The following is a 20,855-nucleotide window of genomic DNA, read 5'->3' as shown; positions in this document are numbered from 1 at the left end:
GAGTAATAAAATACATCCTTTAGAAAGCACAAATTAAGAAATTATTTGAATGTGATATTGATTTATGGTTGTGACTGTCTGTTTTGATTTGTTTGCAGTGATTATTATTTCAGTTGGCTTACATGGGTTACTGATGAGCGAATATGTTTGCAGTGGCTGAAAAGAATCCAGAATGTTTCAGTCTTATCTATATGTGATTTCAGGGAAGACTGGAAGACATGGAGCTGTCCAAAGGTAGGTTGTATTAAAACCACAGAGGTGTGTTTCTGAAGATGAAAGTACAAGAGTGGTGACTTATTTATTGCTAACATTTTATATTATAAAGCAGAATTACTGCATTCAACTCCTGATTGCAGAAAAACACTCTCTATTCAAAGGTTCATTATTTTTATTAAATAAATAAGATACCTTTTGTTTTCTTGAAAGACTTTAGCATTGAAACTGAATAGAGAAAAAGACTAAATGAAACAATGTAATACTGGGAAAATCAGGTATCTGGTTTTGAATTAGGATGGAAATCCATCCTTTTAAGATGATAAGATTGGCAGTCAAAAAAAGCAAAATAATGAAGATGAAAAGATAAGATGGGTCCATTAAGGAAATAGATGTGTTCTATTCAAAAGAATTAGAGAAAAAATGCAAATGGTAACACGTTCTATTCAATGTCAAAACTGAAAAAGAAAAACTCCAAAGTAAACAAATATTATCAAAGGAAAGCCAAGTATTCTCATTTGAAAATCAAACGTAGATAACTAAGAATGACATGAAACAGATCAAATTATCTTGCTATTCTGTTATCTTAGAAGAGTGCTCAATACTGTGCTAATTTTAGGGAGAAAAAACTTAAAATCTAGGCACAGATTTATTGTTGAGTTTTAATTGTTTGTATTGCTCAAATCCAAACATAATCTGTTGAGTTAATGAGTCAGAAAACTACTTCACCAATAGAAAAGCTTCAAAATAAGCTTGTTCATAAGTACTCATATTAGAGACTAAGAAACACAAAATGTTTTCTTTAAATAGGAAATTTTATGGGTACATTTCATGAGACATCTAATTATGAAGAAATGTTTCATTAAACCAAATATAGAATAAACCTATTTTATAAAGTAAGAAAAAAAGCACAAAGCAATCAAAGTAAAACACTAAATTCCATCTAGAAATTAGGACATTATGTTTTGCAAGAAAAAAGTCATATGAACGTTTGGAAGTATATCAGGACTATAATAGTCAACATTACTCAGGCTAAAAATATTTTTAAATCACTACTGTGTCTATAAGAAGCTTGACTAATTTTGATGGAATATGCTAGAGCTGATTTTTATCTTATTTATAGTTTGATATACAAAGCAGAAAGATTTTTTGGCTTTAATGCAGTATCATAGGCAAAAAAAAAAAAGAATAAACTTGATTGTTCTAGTTAATTAAAAGCCATCGGTCTGATTAGTCAGCTTTGGGTGAATATATCTTTAACGTTTTCATTGAATCTAGATACTAGGAATTATTGCTTTAATTTTACTAGTTTAAAACTATAAGATTGGTCATTTAGATACAATTTTTAGCTCTTAAAACTAGGCATTTAAAACTGTGATTGCTTTGGAATTTGAAATTCTAATTTATCAAATTTGAGACAACTTAATCCAAACTGACAGAACATATAAGATGCTCATTCAATGAGATGTGGAATTCCCTGGAATATAAGCTTTAGTTTTATGGCCAAAATCAGTGACTAAGTTTAGAATACCAGGTTTGAATAACCTTAGAATTTCAAAACAACCTCTGTTTCAAAATAGTCTGGTAAGTTCATGGAACATATTTTCAGATTTAAGAAGAACAGGGTTGAATTTTCCAGTAACCATACTCATGACTGGTGTGTGTGTGTGTGTGTGTGTGTGTGTGTGTGTGTGTGTGTGTTGTTTTGAAAACAAATAACGTTTCAGGTTAAGTGACTTGGCAACACTTTATTCATGTTGGGAGTCATACCCAAAACAAAGAGGCAAAGGAAACTGGCAATAATTGCTTAATATAACTATATTAATAAGATTTATTAAGAAATTTGTAGTTTGGGGGAGAAACATCATAGTATTCTTTCTTCTCTGAAAAGGGAATTAAAATTAATTTTATCTTAATAACTAGAAATAATGAATCAAAGAAGTTTTACTTTATTAAGTCTTGTCTTAACTTGTTCTCTCTGAGACACTGGCCTATCCTCATAAGAGAAAATCCAAACTGTGTTTTTAAAATTTATTATTCCCTTGCTTTTTTTGACAGTACTCTCTCATGGTTCTCTTTCTACTTTACTGACTGTTCTTTTCCTTTCCAGCTCTTCCTCTTCTGACTTCTCTAGAAATCTTATTATTTTCCAAGTTAATGTATTTGCAAGATAGGCTAACTGCTATAGCAATAACAACAACAAAACCCCTCCAAAAATTCAGTGGGTTAATACAATAGAAATTTTTTGCACATTCATGTAACCATCTAATAGTGAGTCCAGGTAAGTGGGGAATGGTGAGGGTATGGGATGGGATACCCTGCTTAACAGAGTCATTCAGGAGCACAGGTTGATAACATTTCTGCTATCTTCATCTAGTGGCTTCTAAGGGTATTCAAGGTTATTCAAACCTGGTCATCAACATCCACCGGGGGCTGAGGGGGGCGGCTGGAAAAAGAATGGAGGATCATGTGAGAGGGTTTTACAGATTAGGTGTAGAAACAGCACGAGTCAGTTCTGCTCACATGCCCTGGGTTAGAACTTATCACATGATCACATCCAACTGGAAGGGGGCCTGGAAAATGTAGCCTACCTGAAGTCCTAGCAAAAACAGGAAATGGTTGCTAATTATCCTACAGTCTCTGTCACAACTCTCTATTATTCTCCTAGGTGATTTTTATCTAATACTAGAGGTTTTCAATTACCACTTGCCCTACAAATTCATTCTGAGGATTTGAACTTGTATGTATCTCTGGCTACATCTTCTCTGCTCCACCCTCACTACCCCTACATAGATTTGGGTCTTCAGCATCCTTTTTCCAACATTACAGTAGCCTTCTAATGGCTCTTTGTGCTTCCCTCTATCTTACCCACTTAATCCATTCTCTGTATCATGTTCCCAATTATATATCTATTTTAATCTTATTTAATTTATTTTTTTATACAGCAGGTTCTTATTAGTTATCTATTTTATACATGTTAGTGTATATATGTCAATCCCAATCTCCCAGTTCATCCCCCCAACCCCACCCCCTGCTAAAGACGCATTAAACATTCTTAAGCAAGTCTTTTTGTGGAAATGTTTTCATTTCTCTTGGGTAACCACCTAAGAGTAGAATTGTTGGCTCATAGGATATGTTTATGTTATACAGTTTTCCCTTGGTATCTGCAGGGGATTGGTTCCAGGACCTCTGTGGATACCAAAATCTGAAGATGCTCAAGTCCCTTATGTAAAATGGAGTAGTATTTGCATATAACCTACGAACATCCTCACATATACTTTATTTTTTTAATACAGCAGGTTCTTATTAGTTATCTATTTTATACATGTTAGTGTATATATGTCAATCCCAATCTCCCAGTTCATCCCCCCCACCCCACCCCCTGCTAAAGACGCATTAAACATTCTTAAGCAAGTCTTTTTGTGGAAATGTTTTCATTTCTCTTGGGTAACCAGAGATCAACTAGGTGGTTTGTGACCACCTAGAGGGGTGGGATAGGGAGTGTGGGAGGGAGGGAGACGCAAGAGATATGGGAACATATGTATATGTATAACTGATTCACTTTGTTGTAAAGCAGAAACTAACACCCCAATTATATTTGAAAAATTGTGATTCTGAAGTCTTTCAAAGGACTTACCTACAGGAGAAATCCAAATTTCCTAAGGTGGAATAAAACTTTCTCTACCATCTTGCTGATCCCTCTACATTCTCTCATCTTCTCTTTCCCACAGTCACCCTCCATTCAGCCATACTGAGCCACCTGTGGTTTTCTAAGCTGGCCTTGTCTCTATGCTTTTCATTCTATCTAGAATGTTTTTCCTCTAATTGTCTAGAAAAGTCTATTCATTTTTTTAGACTTATTAAATATTTGTTCAATAAATGATTGTACTATGCTAAAATATATACCAAAATAAGATTCAGTGCAAATTTTAAGATTTCTAGCTGCTTCATAAGATTGAGAAAAGAAAAAATTTAACCTAAACTCCACTGTGAAATGCCTTTTTACCTACATGACACCAAGTGTTTGGCTTGTGCTAGGCCTCCACAGATATTGTCATAATTCCAGTCACTGCCTTATGGAAAATTTAACCAGAATTATGAATGGTTTGCAGTAAGATACAGCCCTTAGATCATCCTTGTGTATGCAATGGTGTTGTTGTATTAGATTTTGAATATGGTCATCTTAAACTCAAGTGTGAAGTTAGTTGACTAGCAATAATATACTCCGACCAGGCAGCCTAACTTGTTCAAATGTCCAGATTATATTTAGGGAAAACTGTCCTCCTAATACTATGCTTTATTTGATCTTTTTTTTCTTTTAGACCCAGGAACATATAGAAGAAAGCAGAACTGGATGGGCTGGTGGAGTATGATTGCTATCTTTTCCTTATCTTTTAATGAAATTCTCAGCTATCAAAGGACTATTTGAAATGTATCCAAACTGGCACTACTTGCTTTTATAGAAAAATATCAAGGTAAAAAACACAAAGGTAGTGTTCCCTTCAGCAATTTTGTGCCAGACAATTTTTAATGTGTATATATTTAGAATTCTATTAAGAATAAATCATATACCTCATGTTCCAAACTTAACTTTTTCAATCAACTCTCTGATATCCATAATTAATATTACCTCTTTAAAACTATAGTAAAGATCATTTATTGAAAGAGAACACAATCCCTGATTTGCTTAAAATAATCGGAATAATTATTAGCCATTTGAATCCAGGGAAAATAATTACATTGGGTATCCTTGGTTTAGAGACAACCTACCTCTTATTAAATTTTAATAAATTAAAATGATTAGATGTATTTCATATATATGCATATTCATTCTAGTTTTTAAGTAAAGTGGTATCAAATAGGAAAGTGTGCGTTTTGTTATGGTTTGTGATCACATATATCTGGATGTTTTGGGATAGTTTTATTCAGTGATTTATAAGGATTTTTTGTGTAAAAGTAAATCATGTTTTAGGAAAATATCAATTGTATCTTATATCCTATATGGAGAATACAAAATAGGACAGATAATAAGTGAATGCTGTGTGGATGCTCCATTTACCACACACATGTGGTTGAATTCAACTAGCATTTGGGTGGGAAAAAAAGGCTACTTCTTCTGAGATTTGGACACATGCAAAGAAAAAAGAAATTCTTAAGAACTAGTTTAACACATTAGCCCAAGACAAGGGGCGATAAAGAATTCAGATGTCAATTCTAAGATGATGTCTTGTAAAACTTTAAATTAAGATGGGATGTGAAGTGAAGTAAAAATCTTCAGATATTCAAAATTCTTTTCTGTATACTTTCCTGGATTCAGCAATTTTAGCTTACATATATTTACTTTCTGTCTTCAGTTAAAGATACTTCAGTTTTATTCATTAACTAGAGAATAGTTATTACTTTATTAATTGTATAAGTAAATGTACATTGCATTCTAAAATAACAAGGTAACAAGGATAAGTGTGTAATTCAGAAAAAAAAGGAAAATCCTATTTTATTTTTAATATTTATTTATTTATTTGGCTGCACTGGGACTTAGTTGTGGCACACGGGATCTTTTTCACTGCAGTATGCGGACTCTTAGTTGCAGCATGCAAGCTGGGCCCCCTGCATTGAGAGCACAGAGTCTTAACCACTGGACCACCAGGGAAGTCCTGAAAATCCTATTTTAATTCAGTCTTCAACGCTGTACTAAATAATACAGCAAAAATGAGAAGTAGTCAGTGAAAGAACAGGATTTTCTAATTTTTTTGGATTCTTGGTCAATCAGAAGCTCACCTTCCAGAAAGATAATTCCTAGATCAGCATTTGAAAACTTGAGGAAACGGAAAAAATTAATTTACGAGTTTACTGCCATTATAGAGATTTCCTGTAAAGAATGAGGGAAGAAAGAACACTTGAATATGTCCTTTAGCTGTGTTCTCCATGAAGATAGTATAACTAGAGTTTCTATAAAGTAACATGAATGATGTGATTTTACAAATAGATAACGATACCAACAACCTTATCAAAGACATGATCTAAGAATCCATACACATTTATTCTGAAAATAGTGCCACCATTCAAAACACACTGAACTGTTTTAGAATGCATCTTTTGAAATCTCCTATGTATAAACATCTTGAGGAAAACAATTGTATCTTATCAATTTTTATAGTTTGTATAGCACCAGCCTTGCAATCTCAGCAAACAATAGCTGGATGAATGGATGAATTAATTAATTAATTGCCTTCTAAAGCTTTAGAATATTGTTTTAAATACCCTCAGTGGAAGCACATATGTGTCCTTTGAGGGAAGATGATGTCTCTACATTAAATCAAAAGTCATGCCAACATAAATCTAGTGAATAAGTGAAATATGTATCTGCAACATATGATTTTGCACTAGATCATTTGAATATCTGTAGCTTTAGAATTCTATCGGGAAAATTATTTTTCTTGTGTACTAATCTCAATCTCTTCAAATGTATCCAATAGTCAGTAAACTTTCTGAATATCAGAAGAGGAATTGTCAAATTTTTTTTGAAATGATAGCTTTCAAGAGTAAGTTCACACTTCCCCAAGGCAACTGCTTTCAAGAGGTCAGTCATTAGATTTTATAAGTTCTGACACATCTCTTGAACTCATGATTTTATTTAGTCATAACTCATGTGTGGTAATATGCTGCATAGCTTCCTTTGACCTATAATCAAACCAGTGGCTTAATAAAAGTGCCCAGAAATAACCTAGAAATGTTTGTCTTTCAGACATTTGTTCAAATAATATTTATGAGGGTTTTGGATAAAGTGTACAGGCTAGTCATATTAATATAAATTTAAAGAGCAATTTTAGAGGAGTTGTTCCTTTAGTATTTATCAAAGAGATTTAAATTGAAAAAGACCTTTGGAGATCACCTATGAATTAGAAATGTAAGATTAAATGACTTGCTAAAAGTAGTTAACATGTTAGTTTCAGGCACAGAACTAGCAAATAGTTTCTTGAGAACTTTACTTGTCACTTTCCTTTCCTCCTGCATGAGATATTGTGTCTTAATTTGGGGGAAGTACCATAACTTCTTCTTTGGTATTTGATTAGAAAAATAACAACAACAAATTCACTTTGAATATGTATATATTTTTTACCCTGTGGAGAACAGACAAAAAGGAAGATTTAATTGAAGAATCTAATATTTAATTACTAAAATGTGAAGAACAAACACTGAAAACATAATGCTTAGATTGCAAAGCCACATTTAAATTATTTTAAAGTAATTAAGCAACACACCCCACTTCCTTTAGGTGGTTGGCAAAATCCTTTGGCTTGGAAAAATGGATGTTCTACTTGATGCTTGAAAGTCTGTGCTTTTGACTGCATTTGGACTCAGTTTAGGCACCAGCCTTAGATAAGTAGTTCCTCAGGTTATTTACCAACTGTGGCAAGAAATTAACTGGTGGTAAATAACCTTACCTTCCAAGAAAAGTATTTTAAGTGGCTTTGCACGTAGAGGTGAGGAATTTACCAGCACATCTAAGCATGATAAAGGGACCTGTGAAGAGGCCTCCTTAAAACTGAGGCCCACCTAGTGACATGAGCTTATCTAGGGCCCAGGCGTGACCTGCCTCGAGAGGGACTTAACTCAGGATGCATTATGGACCTCACTCTGGCAAAGTGAAGGCGGAAATATTTCACACTCTCTTTACCTCACCCAAGTTACCTGCTCATCTAAAGCAGCTGTCTTGGATGTCTGCAATAAAAGAGGAGAAGATAACACTCTTTGCCTAGCAAAATATTCTTCCTGTTTGCCCAATTCTAATATCTTAAAACATAACACTCTGCCCTCTTATTTTTTATTTTCAGTGAAAATGAAGTTTTCAGTTTTAATCTAGAAGTAAATCTTTTTTTTAGAGTTCCCTAACTAACTTCAGATGTAAAGAGAGTATTTTTTTTTACTAGGGCACCTTATAATATTTTGTGACCCCAGTTCCATTGTAGTGGTTAAGACAATAGAGAGCCAGTTTTTGTCTTTCATCTTGAGAGGGGTGGAGAGGGAGACCCTGCAAAGTGGTTACTAGTAAGTAATCATTTGGCTAAGAGGGTAAAGCCTCGTTCTAAAATGAAAGAGTGATTTGTCAGACCTATGCTAATGAAATTCCATCGGCAAAATTGCAAATCAGAATTTCCTATTCCAGGGCCTGTTGACTCTCAATTTCAAGTCTCAATACACAAAATCCTACCAGGGCTGGTCTTATTATTAATGAAACTAATAAAGGAATCACGTAAGGAGACAGCTGTTTCTCATTATTCCATTTTACATTTTGTTAAAAACATCAATTCTATGCCAAATAGATAAGACTTAGGACACTATATTAGTTCCCTAGAGTTGCTGTAACAAATTACCACAAATTTGGCTTAAAACAACAAAAATTCATCATTCTGGAGGCTAGAAGTCCAAAGTCAAGGGGTTAGCAGGGCCCTACTTTGAAGTCTCCAGGGAAGAATCCTTCCTCACCTCTTTCAGCTTCTGGTGGCCCCTGGCAATCCTTGGACTTCCTTGGCTAGAACTCCACCAGCTCCAATCACTGCTTCCATCTTCATATGGCCTTCTTCCCTGGGTCTCTTTGAATCCACATCTCTTCTCATGAGGACACCAGCCATTGGATATAGGGCCCAGTCTAATCCATTATGATTGCATCTCAGTTCTTACCTTGATTACATCTGCGAAGACCCTATTTTCAAATAGGGTCATTGTCTTAGTCCATCTGAGCTGCTATAACAACATACCATAGACTGAGTGGCTTATAAACAACAGAAAATTATTTCTCACATTTCTGGAGTCTGGAAGTCTGAGATGAGTATACCAGCATGGTCAGGTTCTGGTGAGAGCTCTCTTCTGGGTTGCAAGCCGTCAACTTCTTGTTGTATCCTCAACGGCGGAGAGCAGAGTAGAGGGAGCGCTCTCTCTGGTGATTCTTGTTAAGGGTACTAATCCCATTCATGAGGGCTCTACCTTATGACTTCATCTAATCCTAATTACCTCCCAAAGGCCCCACCTCCTAATACCAAATACCTTCCTATTGGGGGATTGGGTTTCAACACATGAATTTTGGGGGCACACAAACATTCATTACACAGCAGTTATCTGCTGAGGTTGGGTTGAAAAGAATTTAGGGGAACACTATTTAGACCCCACCGACACCACATCAAATAAGTTGCATTTTAATATCATGAAATTCTAATCATGACTTTTATCAAAAAACATCAAGTATCAAATCATAGGTAGGACCATCATTAAAGAGGCCTACAGCTACTTCCTTTGCTTTCCTTTTGCTCAGAAGTGGGACCCAGCAAGGTGGTATCAGCAAAATAGATGTTTGTAGCTAAAAGATACCAGTAGTCTTTTGGTGGTTGTTGCTTGGGCAGTTTTAAAGAATCTGAAAGTCTTGGTTTGCTGTCATGTGGAAGCACTCCAGTTAAGAGAGCTGGTTTGGGATAACTTGTAGGAATATCTACTCTGCTCTGCGTGATGTGGAATAGCTCTTTCCTCATGGGACACTTTCATCACGTTACCATCCTTCCCCAATCCAATGACCGGGAAAAAAAGGAAACCAACAGATGTAAAATGAGTCTCTTTTTTAAAGGGAGAAATTACTAGCTAAAATTTGGTGTGAGGACATTTGCAGGACTTTAGTTATCTGTACCTTTCAGGATGCTGAGGTGTGGCTTGCTCTGTTCAGGTCACACTAGACCTGTGGCAGGGACTCCTTAGGTCATCCGAAATTCCCAGCAGGTGGAGAGCATGGGCCCTGGGAAGAGGTCAGAGATGAACAATGAGGTCTTCTCTGCTCCCTGAGTTCAAGGAGTAATCCTTTTGTTGGCTTGTCATGCGTTACATTTTTCTCTCAAGTCCAGAAGTCTCTTCTTGCTATTAAAAATTGTGGCTAGCAGGTCATGATATTTTAATCTTTAAAATGTCTCTATTATAGCATTAGCATTATGTGCTTGGCATCAGACAAATCAAGAGTTAAAAGAGCTTCAGAAGAGTCACTTTGGCCAAAAGCCACATTTTGAAGATTGACTTGGTTAAACATCAACATTCATTTGTGATTCGTTTAACGCTATTTCAAATCACATAATCTCAGAACATAGAAATTCAAGCAAACTAAACAATATAAACCCACGGGTATGTAGTAGCAATTAAATAGTAGTTGGAATATGTAAGTGCTTGTTAGAAGCACCAGAAAAGCTGTCCATCTGAAAGAATGGAATTTCAGGTGTGAGTGATGGAAGGAGGGGAAGCAAGGCATTCTGGTCCTGATAATTATAACTACACATGGCTTTAAAAGAATCTATAGTTTGGTTTGTCTTCTGAACATAACCTCTGTTCATTTCTTTCAGTTCTTTGTTTCAACACCAGTTTTCAGCTATGATGCCATTTCATACTACAAAATATTTAGCGACAAGAATGGCTACAAACATATTCACTATATCAAAGACACTGTGGTATGTTCCTTCCAAGATTTATCTCCTCAAAGATCATTCACTTGAGGTTGCTCAAATAACGCTCAGCTTCACACAACATAATGTTTGTCTTTTTATAGGAAAATGCTATTCAAATTACAAGTGGCAAGTGGGAGGCCATAAATATATTCAGAGTAACACAGGATTCACTGTAAGTATTGCATGAAGCTTGATGCACCATTCAGGTTTTAATTGGCACTGATGGACATACAAAGGATACGGCACCACTTCTTTCAGTTAAGAACATTTTTGTTACTTATTCTATAGTTGAGTTCAGACAGCTGTGGTTTCTTTAAGATTGCACATTCTTTAATAACTAGTCAACATGATTTCCTTTTGGAAAGAAGATTTAGTAGGTGGTTATTTCTCTTCTGGTACTTGGTATATAATTACATTAAAAGTATAAAAATTTTAAAATAGTAACTGGTTCTAAAGATAGATTTCCCCCCTAGCACTTGAAGCAATAAGCAAGATTCAGAAGTCCATGATGACAGCCCCTTGATATAGAAATGTTCTTGTAGTGATTCACTGTTATATAAGTTTAAGATTATTATCTATAACAGCTATTATTTATTGAGCTATTGTTGTGTACAACGTACTGTAAAGTAGAAATGATGATCCCAGTTTTACAGATGAGAAAACTGATACTTGGAAATTTAATTAACTTGGCCAAGGCTACATAGTGGCAGAACTAGGATTTAAACCTAAAACACATTAAATCTAAGGTTCTTATTATTATCCTCAACATGGGGCTTCTTCCTTCCAGGTCTTTCCTTTTCAGTCCATCCTACATACTGTCTAAATAAATCTTCTTAAAATAAGCATTTATGATCAAACATCTCTAATCAATAATGTGCAGTTCCTTTCCTTTATTTTTAATAGAGTCCAAATCCAGGGCACTCTCTTGTAACCTGCTTGCCATTAGCTGGAATTCTAAGAGTAAAAGAAGAGGATCATTAGTCCAGCCTCACTGGATAAAAACTCTTTAGAAACCTATTGCTAATCCATGGAATTCTTTGAACTGTCAGCAAAGGAGTTTGGGCATTACATGGGGCAGCCATTAAAACTGCCCCTGTAAGAAGAGTGACAAGATAAAAACAAATGGGACAGTTCAGAAATAATATGTTTAGGAGGTAGGGGAAAACTGAAAGCAGGAAGACCCAGGTATGGTCATAATCTAGGCCTGAGGTGACAGAGGACTGAACTAGAAAAGTGGCCATGAAACGTGGACTCCAAGGGACAACTATGCCTCCTGCTTTTGCATCTTTGGAACTTGGCATATAGTGCCTGGCACACTACTGTCAAATGAATGAAAGGAGAGTAGACAGACAGTGAAGAGAGAGGCTGAACAGCACTGGTGGGTCAGTGGCTGTGAGGGAAAAGGAAAAGGAAAAAGGGAAAGTAGTCTCTGTTCTAAGTGTTAGAGATAAAGACAACTGAAACCTTTGACATGACAAGAAAACTGCAGGAGGCTGTTTGGAAAAGCTACTGAATAGTTTATTCACAGGTAGTTTGAGGTGATGTGGGAAAGGCAAGTATAAGTGATGTTTGGAGTCCCGTGAAGTCAGTAAAGACATTTAGAAGGATGCTGGTTTAAAAGGTAAAATTAATACTAGGAGTAGGGTGTATTCTGTTGCTTTTTCCTTTTACTGGGAATAACAAGGTTTTTATTTCAGTGAGGATATGCAAGTACCTGGGTTAATAAGAAGTTCTGAGAATTAAAAATTAGTAACCAAACCTAGGTTATTCCAAACTTTTAACACTCTAATAATAGAGCTCGTCCTAAAAATAAAAATTAAAAATTAAAAGTCAGTTACTTTGTGATATTCAGATGAACTCACAGAGGAGTGAAAATCATGCCACTAAATTGGATTTCCCACTTCGTGGCTATAGTAAAACAGGTTAAAACTGGGACTTAAGTAACAAGTGTGTTCTCTTGTGACTTGTTCTGCTCCTGGGTAAATTCACATGGCCCTCTGTGTGGTGTCCCTGGGTGGACGAGTTTCCTGATTTATAGAAAAGTTATCTACTGTCAGTGCTTCTGTAAACTAAGTTCTAAAGATGTTTGGAATCATAGACAAAATTAAATAGTATAGCATGAAAAATCAGTAAGCTGTTAATTATGGAAATGAAAGGGCTGATATTAATCAAACATCCTAGTTTATTTTGTGTGGCTCATAACTAATGCATAAGGGTATAATATACATATAAGAAAAAAGAGTACTCAACATAATTTAATATTTCTCCTATAATTTATAAACATATTTATAAGTATATTTTATGTAGCTATAAATATATTTATATATGAATTATAATTTATAAAGTCAGAGTAAGAACACAAAATTCAGAGGTATGAACAGCAGGGATTTGTGTACATAAGTGCCAATTAATTGTTTCATAAATGAACATTGGACTATATTGTTTACTATATTAGTACTAGTATTAACAATTCTATCACCATTTAGTCATCAATACTTATGTACTAACTTCTGAATATATTTTCAGGTTTTATTCTAGCAATGAATTTGAAGGCTACCCTGGAAGACGAAATATCTATAGGTAATTTATATCAATTTATTCTAGTATTTTTGTATATTGAAATTTAAATAAAAATCTGTCAGAGTCCTCAGAATGTATAGAATATTTTTAAAAGGCTGAAATGTAATAAAATTAATTTGTGAATTAAAATAAAATATTAAGACTGTTGTACACCACATCAGTATAAAAATATACACCCCCCAACATATTCGCTGACTCAAAATGTTTGTTTTCAAAAAGAAAAATCAAGAAATTTTAATGCTGATATAAACATGGTATTAAACATTTCAACTAAATTTAGAGGTAATTGAAGAAGTTCATTTTCCTACTGTGTACCAGGTATTGTATTTATTCCCATAATGTGTGCTTTCTTTTAATGTGACTTGCTTTGTCATAAGCCTATTATGATTGGAAAGAATTTACCTCTGTTCCTAAATTAGTGTTTAAGTTAGTCTACTGGCCCCCTTGGTGGCTGGAATGGTGCCCTTTAAAGCCCCTTCTGGATGTGGAAACAAAAACAATAGCTACCATGGGCTGGTGGTCTGCTATAGGCACATTTTTATCTGCTTTTCATATGCAATTTCATTTAATCCCCACAACAACTCTATGAGGTTGGTGATATTGTTGGAGCCAAGATTTATACCTGGCCATGCTGACCTTGACCCCTTACTGTTAACTGCCTATCTAATGTTTTCCAAGATCACACCAAAATATGAACATGAATACTACTAACTGTAGCTGAGAAAAGAAGAAATTTTCCCCTCTGCTGCATTCCTCTGTTCCCTCCTGGATCATGGCTTCTCATCTGCTGAGAAGACTCCCTCTCTGATGATAGCAATAGCTCTGGCCACCCTCTAACATGCCCAAGGCAAGGCCAGGGGCAGCAGCAGAAGGAACACTGCAGTGGCCACAGGTAACCTTACTAGCCACAGCAGGACTCCAACTGTGCCTCCATCCTGGCATAATTCCACCTGGTCATCCCCAAATGAGACTCTGAGCGTTTGGGGTAAAGTCTGGGAGGCTGTTTGTTAAAGCCAGTCACCCAGAGAGTGGGCCCAAACTTGGTAGGTACAGGTTGGCTTGTGTAGGAATGTGTGGAGGGAACATTTCCAGGAAGAGCTTCCATGAGCCCAAATTTCCTGCCAAATAAAATGAAAGCCACAGGAGCTACTTAGAACCGTATTTCTTATTTGCAATTGGCTGATTACTAATTTCCCCTTCTAGATATATGATAAGGACAGGGACCCTTTTTTTTGGTGATACTGTCAGATCTTCATTGTATCTTTTGCCATGGGAACACAGGAAGAAAGATGGGACGTGGAAGAACTATGCATTCTCAACCACTTTGTAAAGCGTAAGAAAGTGATGGTTAGGAGAAGTGACTACTTGGCTCCCATTCGAGGTGTTAGATATTTCTCCCACCGCAGGAAAACCACAGAGGGCTTCTCTCTCAAAGTCTGTGCCTATTCAGGCAAAGATGGACTGAAAATCAGACAAATCAAAATCCTGTGATTCCCCCTTTACTTTAAACGATATTGGCAACAGAAAAATAGAGTGAGTTTGATATCAATATGTAAATTAGTCATTTTACATGGAGTAGTACATTTTGATAAATACAATCTCAAAATTTCAGCTTAGTTTTATTTTCATTTTCCTCTAGAATTAGCATTGGAAGCTATCCTCCAAGCAAGAAGTGCATTACTTGCCATCTAAGGAGAAAAAGGTGCCAATATTACACAGCAAGTTTCAGCGACAATGCCAAGTACTATGCACTCGTCTGCTATGGTAGGTAATGGACCTAATGCATTCTCTACCCTCCTCTGCCACTTTCTTTGTCCTCGTCATCACTATCTGATCAATCCTTAGCTACAGGTTACTGAGCACCTGTTATATGTGAGGAACTTATCTAGGTTATCTTATCTAATGCTTATGGGGAAAAATGTAAGGAGGATAGGAAGGAATTATTATCTCCATTTTTTGCAGTTGAGGAAACAGACCTTCTGTTAAAGGTCCACACTGCTTGTAAGCATGAGAGCCAGATGGGAGCAAGAGTCCCTTGGCTGTAAATCCCAACCACTTACCCACCAAGTGCCACAGCACTATGATGTTGTATTGCCAAAACAATATCATAAAAAGAAGTGTCCTCTGATAAAATGGTTGCTGGACTTCAGCCCCATTTACCTGCAGAAATGTCAATCTCCTATAGCCACGGAAAGAAACCTGAGCTCTTTGCCTTGGAGGCCAGCAATTCTTTGAACTATAGCTTCAATGCGGATGGAAAATGAGCTTTTGTCACCTAGTATGTTCTTTCTAAATTTGGGAAACATGATAAGTAATTCATTCAAGTATAAAATAAACAAGTAATAAAATATACTAGACATTTACTGGATGTTTAGGGTATATGTCCATTTAGCAAATAATTTCTATCCAGATAATTTCATTTTATGTGTAACCTTTCATCTATATCTTGGACATGTAGTAAAGTTGGATTAGGCCATCAGTAGATCAATGAGATACATTAGGACCTTGGTAGTCATCATGGGGATTAGGAAAACTGATCTGTAAAATATCTACACTTCCATTGTCTGTCCCGAAACCGCCCCCCTACCCCCATTAATCCCTGAGTTTCCATGGGAGTTGAGGGGGGACAGAAAACAAAGGGGGTTATTACAAAACATATGCCACGCTCCTGTTTCTGGTATCAACTCCCCATATTCAGGTGGGCAGCTCAGAGAATAAATAGAATCTTTGACTGACTGAGATCCCTGCTCAGTTGTAGAGGACCCTGAGGTCTCCTTTACTTCCCAGATGGAAGACCACCCTGACATGCCACTTCCTCAGTCCAATCACCTGGGCCCAGAACCTCAGCCCCAGCCGTGGAAATGAGTAAGCATTTTAATCCAAATGCTCCCTTCAAGATGGCACAAGATGCCAGTTTAATACAACATTTTCACAAAAGGTTTGGTCAGTGGCATCTCTGAAAAGTCAAAAGATTGTTGTTCATGACCATATGTGCTGATTGTGGTTATGGCATTTCAAGGTATACATTAAATGTCCCTCTCAAGTTATGTGCAACATTTTTCATCCCAAGCTATGTGTTTATGCAGCATATATTGAAAGCTTACATGCCAGGCACATAGTATCATTGAACTAACTGTCCTGAGTCATCTGGTTGTCTATTTTCTCTTCTGAAGGCAGAATCTGCTTTCCTTTCATCTTTATATTCATAAGGCCAAAAAGAATGATTAGTGCATAATAGACATTGAAGGTTTGCGGAATGAACATAGGTTCTAGGGAAGATCAAAACACTGCTGCCTTTTGCAAAGTGTACCCAAAACCTCATTTTTATGCTGATATATTTACTGATAATGACATCGGTGACCCTACACCTAGAAACATGCATTTATATTTATATGCATTCTGCATTTGTACAGTGCTTTAATGCTTTTTGAAAGCACTATACCACTTTTTATATCACTTTGTTTTCCTGAGATCTACTTGAGCCTAAGTGCCCCCTGAAGAGTAAGGAATCAAAGACTAAGCTCTCATCAAAAGTTGGTGAAAGACTCCTTTCTAGAACTTGAATCGCCTGACTTTTCCACACTCACTCTTCCTCGGCAGTATGGTAATTTCCCATTTAGCAAAAAATATACTGTGTGGGAAGCATCACATCGTCTGGTGTTTTTGAAGTTCCAGTAAAATGAGTCACTGCACCATCATAGGAAAAACCTTGAAATCTTTCCCTTTAGGACTAAGAGTAAAGCTTCATTATGTAACTTCAAACTCTCCAAAAGGGATGGTGAGTAAATCCCAGATAATAGGATTTTGAAATAGGTAAAATCATACTGATGATGCTGATGGAACAAAAGCAATGCAAAGGATGCTTATGCTACTAGGACCACACCCTCAGACCACTTGTGTCAAGGGCAGTCAGTCATTAGTTTGTCTCATAGTTTGGGCAAAAGAGATATATATGCCAGTTGTCTCTACTGGAACTGCACACCCATGAAAATTCCCTAAGGTCAATGTTGATTGACTAAAGTCTAGAAATTCAGATTCATGTCTCATTGCCTTACATTCTAACAAAAAATATACTGTGTATTTGTCCCTTTTAATAACGTTAAAGAAAAGCTAACCAAAATGAAAATCTCTGAAATTAAATTCTGTAAAATTATGAGACTCCACACAGTAAAGAACTGCTGGTTTTTGAGGGAGCCTTATAAACAATATCGCTTCTCCTTGCTCTCAGATTAGACTGAGGAGTCAGGCAGGAAATCAGTATTAGCTTTATTACCTGTAAAGTTTAATTGGAAAATGTGGCTAAGGTGTGAAGCTTCCTAATACTGCAGCCCAGAATTACACTTACTCACACAAATATGGGTACAACGAGACAGCCACTGGCTTCGCCCATGGGGCTGGCCACTGTCACACTTATAGCACTGAAACAGATCAAAACAGTCCTGTTCTCTGCAGGCTGAAAGATGCCAGGAACAAGGTAGAAGAAGGAGCTACTCATACTCTGGTTTTCTCAGAACTTAACACATAGGTCATTCCCCCTCTCCTTGCTTGGGACCAAGGATGCTCTAATGGCACTCCCACCACAGAGGAGGAAGCATCAGGAGTGCGAATGAACATCAGCCAACCTCCGTGTTTGTTGCTTTTAACTCCTTGGCTGCCTGAGCAAATTTACCCTTTAAAAATGTATTTCCAGGTATTATTTATTCTATAGGTCCAGTAAGTGATAGTGTTTAATATTTGTAGATTTTGTTAAAAGGACCAATTTCTGCACAGAGAACCTGAATTCCATGTTGGAATATATGGTGGACAGTGGTTTGCCACCCAGATGTCCCATCTTCAGGTCTGAATCACTCATTTCTCCAGCTGCTGAGAGGGCTGGTGGCAGACACCTCACAGCTGGGCCCCCCACTCCCACCCCAGAGATTGCTCTCATCCCAGGCCACAGCCAATTACCACTTCATTCTGGGGTATGAAAGCCAGCTCATTTGGCCCCATTCAAGACAACTCTGCAGGCCATACATCTCCAGAGCTCCCAGTGGGGTTGGCTGAGGTCAACACCACACCCCAGATGAACTTTTGGTGCACAAAACTCCTTCTGGGTCTGTTTCGTGGGGAATGTGACCTGTCACAGCATATTTGAACAGGAAATATTTTCTATATAAATTTGTTTCTGCATATAGTAATTAAATGAAAGAACAAACGATGCTGGGTTCTACCTACCAAAATAAACTGAACATCAAACCAAGAAGCAGATTGAAAATACATTCTAAGTACTGGAGAAGGTTATTTGATAATAAAAACACAGCTAAAACTGGCCCATACAGCATATCTTCCCAGAAGGCCGTTTATCACTGCAGCTTCTGGGACCCATTTGTGTAATTAGATCTTAACTATTTAGGATCACTCTTGGAAAAGTGCACAGGCAACTCTTCTCTTATGTCTGTCCTTTGATTGGGCTGTGGTCTCAGGTGTTCTTTCAATGTAACTTAAAAGGTGGTGTTTACTTCTCTATGGGGAGAAAAAAAAATAGTTGCAGAATTAAAAGAGGTAATTGAGCTTGACAGTAATCACAAATACTACCAGAAGTTCTTGTTGAAAACTAAATGTTATTTTAAAACTAACCCATGTTTTTGTTTTCATCCTATGCACAGGCCCAGGCCTCCCGATTTCCACCCTTCATGACGGCCACACTGATCAAGGTACTCTCTCTCCCATGCTGTTGTCTTGTCTTAAGAAATCCTGGACTCTTTTGACACTAGAGGAAGCAAGACAGTTTCCCCACACCAACAAGGGGAACAGTGATGGATTCTCTCTTATTGTATAGCTTATGATTATATAGATCAGCCTATTCTTTGAGTCAAACCTGATCATATGAAATTTCATAATTATTTGCAGTAAGAACCTGGAGTAATGCAAATATATAAGAGGGATTAATCTTGTCTTCCCCAATCACCCTTATCAAAAACACAGAAGCTTAGAATTGGAAGGAAACTTAAGATTTTTAGTACAATCTCCCTCCCAAATAAGAAGACCTGTTTTTTTGGTAACATCCCAAACTAGAGAAGAGTTCCAGATATAACTCCAGTTCGTAGCAGAGGGTGACTATCACGCTAGCTTTTTTGTTTTAACAGCTACATCACACTGTTGCCACGTATGAGAGCCCTGAAATTTGGAGGCTCTTTCCATTTTCAATTTCTATCAAGACAGAACTCCTCCATCCCGCATTTGTGATATTGGTTCAAAATAGTTCACAGCTCAAAGATGACCGTTTTTGCTCTCAACAGAGATATCAAAGTGTATAACTGCCCTGAGACTCTTCCTACGGTTTTCTGTTGTCTTTTGATTTACTATTAAACATTATAGGATTGAAGTTGATGGAGTCTAGGGACAATGAGGGACTTGAGTACTCTGCTTTGGAATTAGTTTGGCTGCCAGCTCAATGGCCTAAGTATAGGTGAAGATAAGGCAATGAGGAAAAACAGAGTAGATTCAGGAGCTCAGGACAGGACAGGCATTGTAATAATGACACTGTGAATTTAGTTTCATTTTGAAGTTTTGGGGTTTTTTTACCTTGTGTCTAATAATGAAATACTTTTAAGAATAATCGACTGTATTTCTCATTTCAACCTGCAGTGAGAGAAATTTTAAAGCAAGAATAGTTTGGAATTTGTAAGTTTTTGTTTTAATGGAAGTCACCATAAATGTATAATTCTCATTTTATCATGACCGCAAAATAAAGGTCAGCTTCCTCTTTTTAATGAGTTTCTACTTTCTTACTATCCTTCTCATATTCCTGCCAGATACAAATTTCTGTACTGCTTACAAAGCCTTGTTACTTCACCCAATACTTACAAAATAGGGACAGTGTTCATGTCAGTCTCATATATGTCATATGTATTTATGTTTTCTAACTCTCCAAACATAATGCAAAGTCTTCTACAGCAAAGTTCTGCAGACTTGCCTCATGATGAAATTCTCCAGAGAGGTTTATCCTAAATACAAATTCTCAGGCTGTCCCCAGAAATTCCAGTTCAGTAGGTCTTATATTGGGCTAGGGAATCTGTATTTTTAATAAATCCCCAAATAAGTTTTGGAGTTGCTTTTTAGAGCAGATGATATTTCTTCTATTTAGTTCTAGTTTTCTCAGCCATTTTCCATTGCATTTGGTGCCCCAAATTTTCATTCAATAGATATTTATTAAGCACTATTACATTAAAACAGACACTGTACTAAATACGAGATCCTTAAAATGAACAGACACTGGGTTAGATATGGTCCCTGTCCTCAAGAAGGTTATAGATCAGTGGGAAATGCAAACGTGTGAATGGGCAGCTACAACACAGTGGGGTAAGGTATTAAGATAGGGGAACTAGAGATAGCATAAAAACATATAAGCAGGGCACCTCTTCTGGGGTAGGGGGCTTAGGAAGTGTTTCCTAATGACAGCTACATCGACTTTAAGACTCATAAATATAGGGGCTTCCCTGGTGGCGCAGTGGTTGCGCGTCCGCCTGCCGATGCAGGGGAACCGGGTTCGCGCCCCGGTCTGGGAGGATCCCGCATGCCGCGGAGCGGCTGGGCCCGTGAGCC

At 36.8% G+C, this 20,855-nt stretch overlaps 1 protein-coding gene across 7 annotated transcripts in view; it reads left to right on the top strand.

Moving 5' to 3' along the window:
• FAP (fibroblast activation protein alpha) overlaps positions 1 to 20,855 on the top strand; it is a 72,890-nt gene that overhangs the window by 30,280 nt on the left and 21,755 nt on the right. For all 7 annotated transcript variants that reach the window (XR_003676674.2, XM_055088171.1, XM_007105289.4 and 4 more), the window contains 7 exons: positions 99 to 234; positions 4,536 to 4,580; positions 10,587 to 10,691; positions 10,790 to 10,860; positions 13,215 to 13,268; positions 14,908 to 15,032; positions 18,917 to 18,964. Coding sequence is in view for 6 of the 7 variants with exons in the window: in XM_055088171.1 (XP_054944146.1) it covers positions 99 to 234; positions 4,536 to 4,580; positions 10,587 to 10,691; positions 10,790 to 10,860; positions 13,215 to 13,268; positions 14,908 to 15,032; positions 18,917 to 18,964 (584 nt within the window). In the remaining variant the exon portion in view is untranslated. The remainder of the gene's footprint in view (positions 1 to 98; positions 235 to 4,535; positions 4,581 to 10,586; positions 10,692 to 10,789; positions 10,861 to 13,214; positions 13,269 to 14,907; positions 15,033 to 18,916; positions 18,965 to 20,855) is intronic.

Source organism: Physeter macrocephalus, chromosome 2 (assembly GCF_002837175.3).
Source record: "Physeter macrocephalus isolate SW-GA chromosome 2, ASM283717v5, whole genome shotgun sequence".
In the NCBI taxonomy this organism is placed as follows: domain Eukaryota; kingdom Metazoa; phylum Chordata; class Mammalia; order Artiodactyla; family Physeteridae; genus Physeter; species Physeter macrocephalus.
Note: the sequence above shows the minus strand (reverse complement) of the source record. Positions and strands in the feature narration are given on the sequence as shown.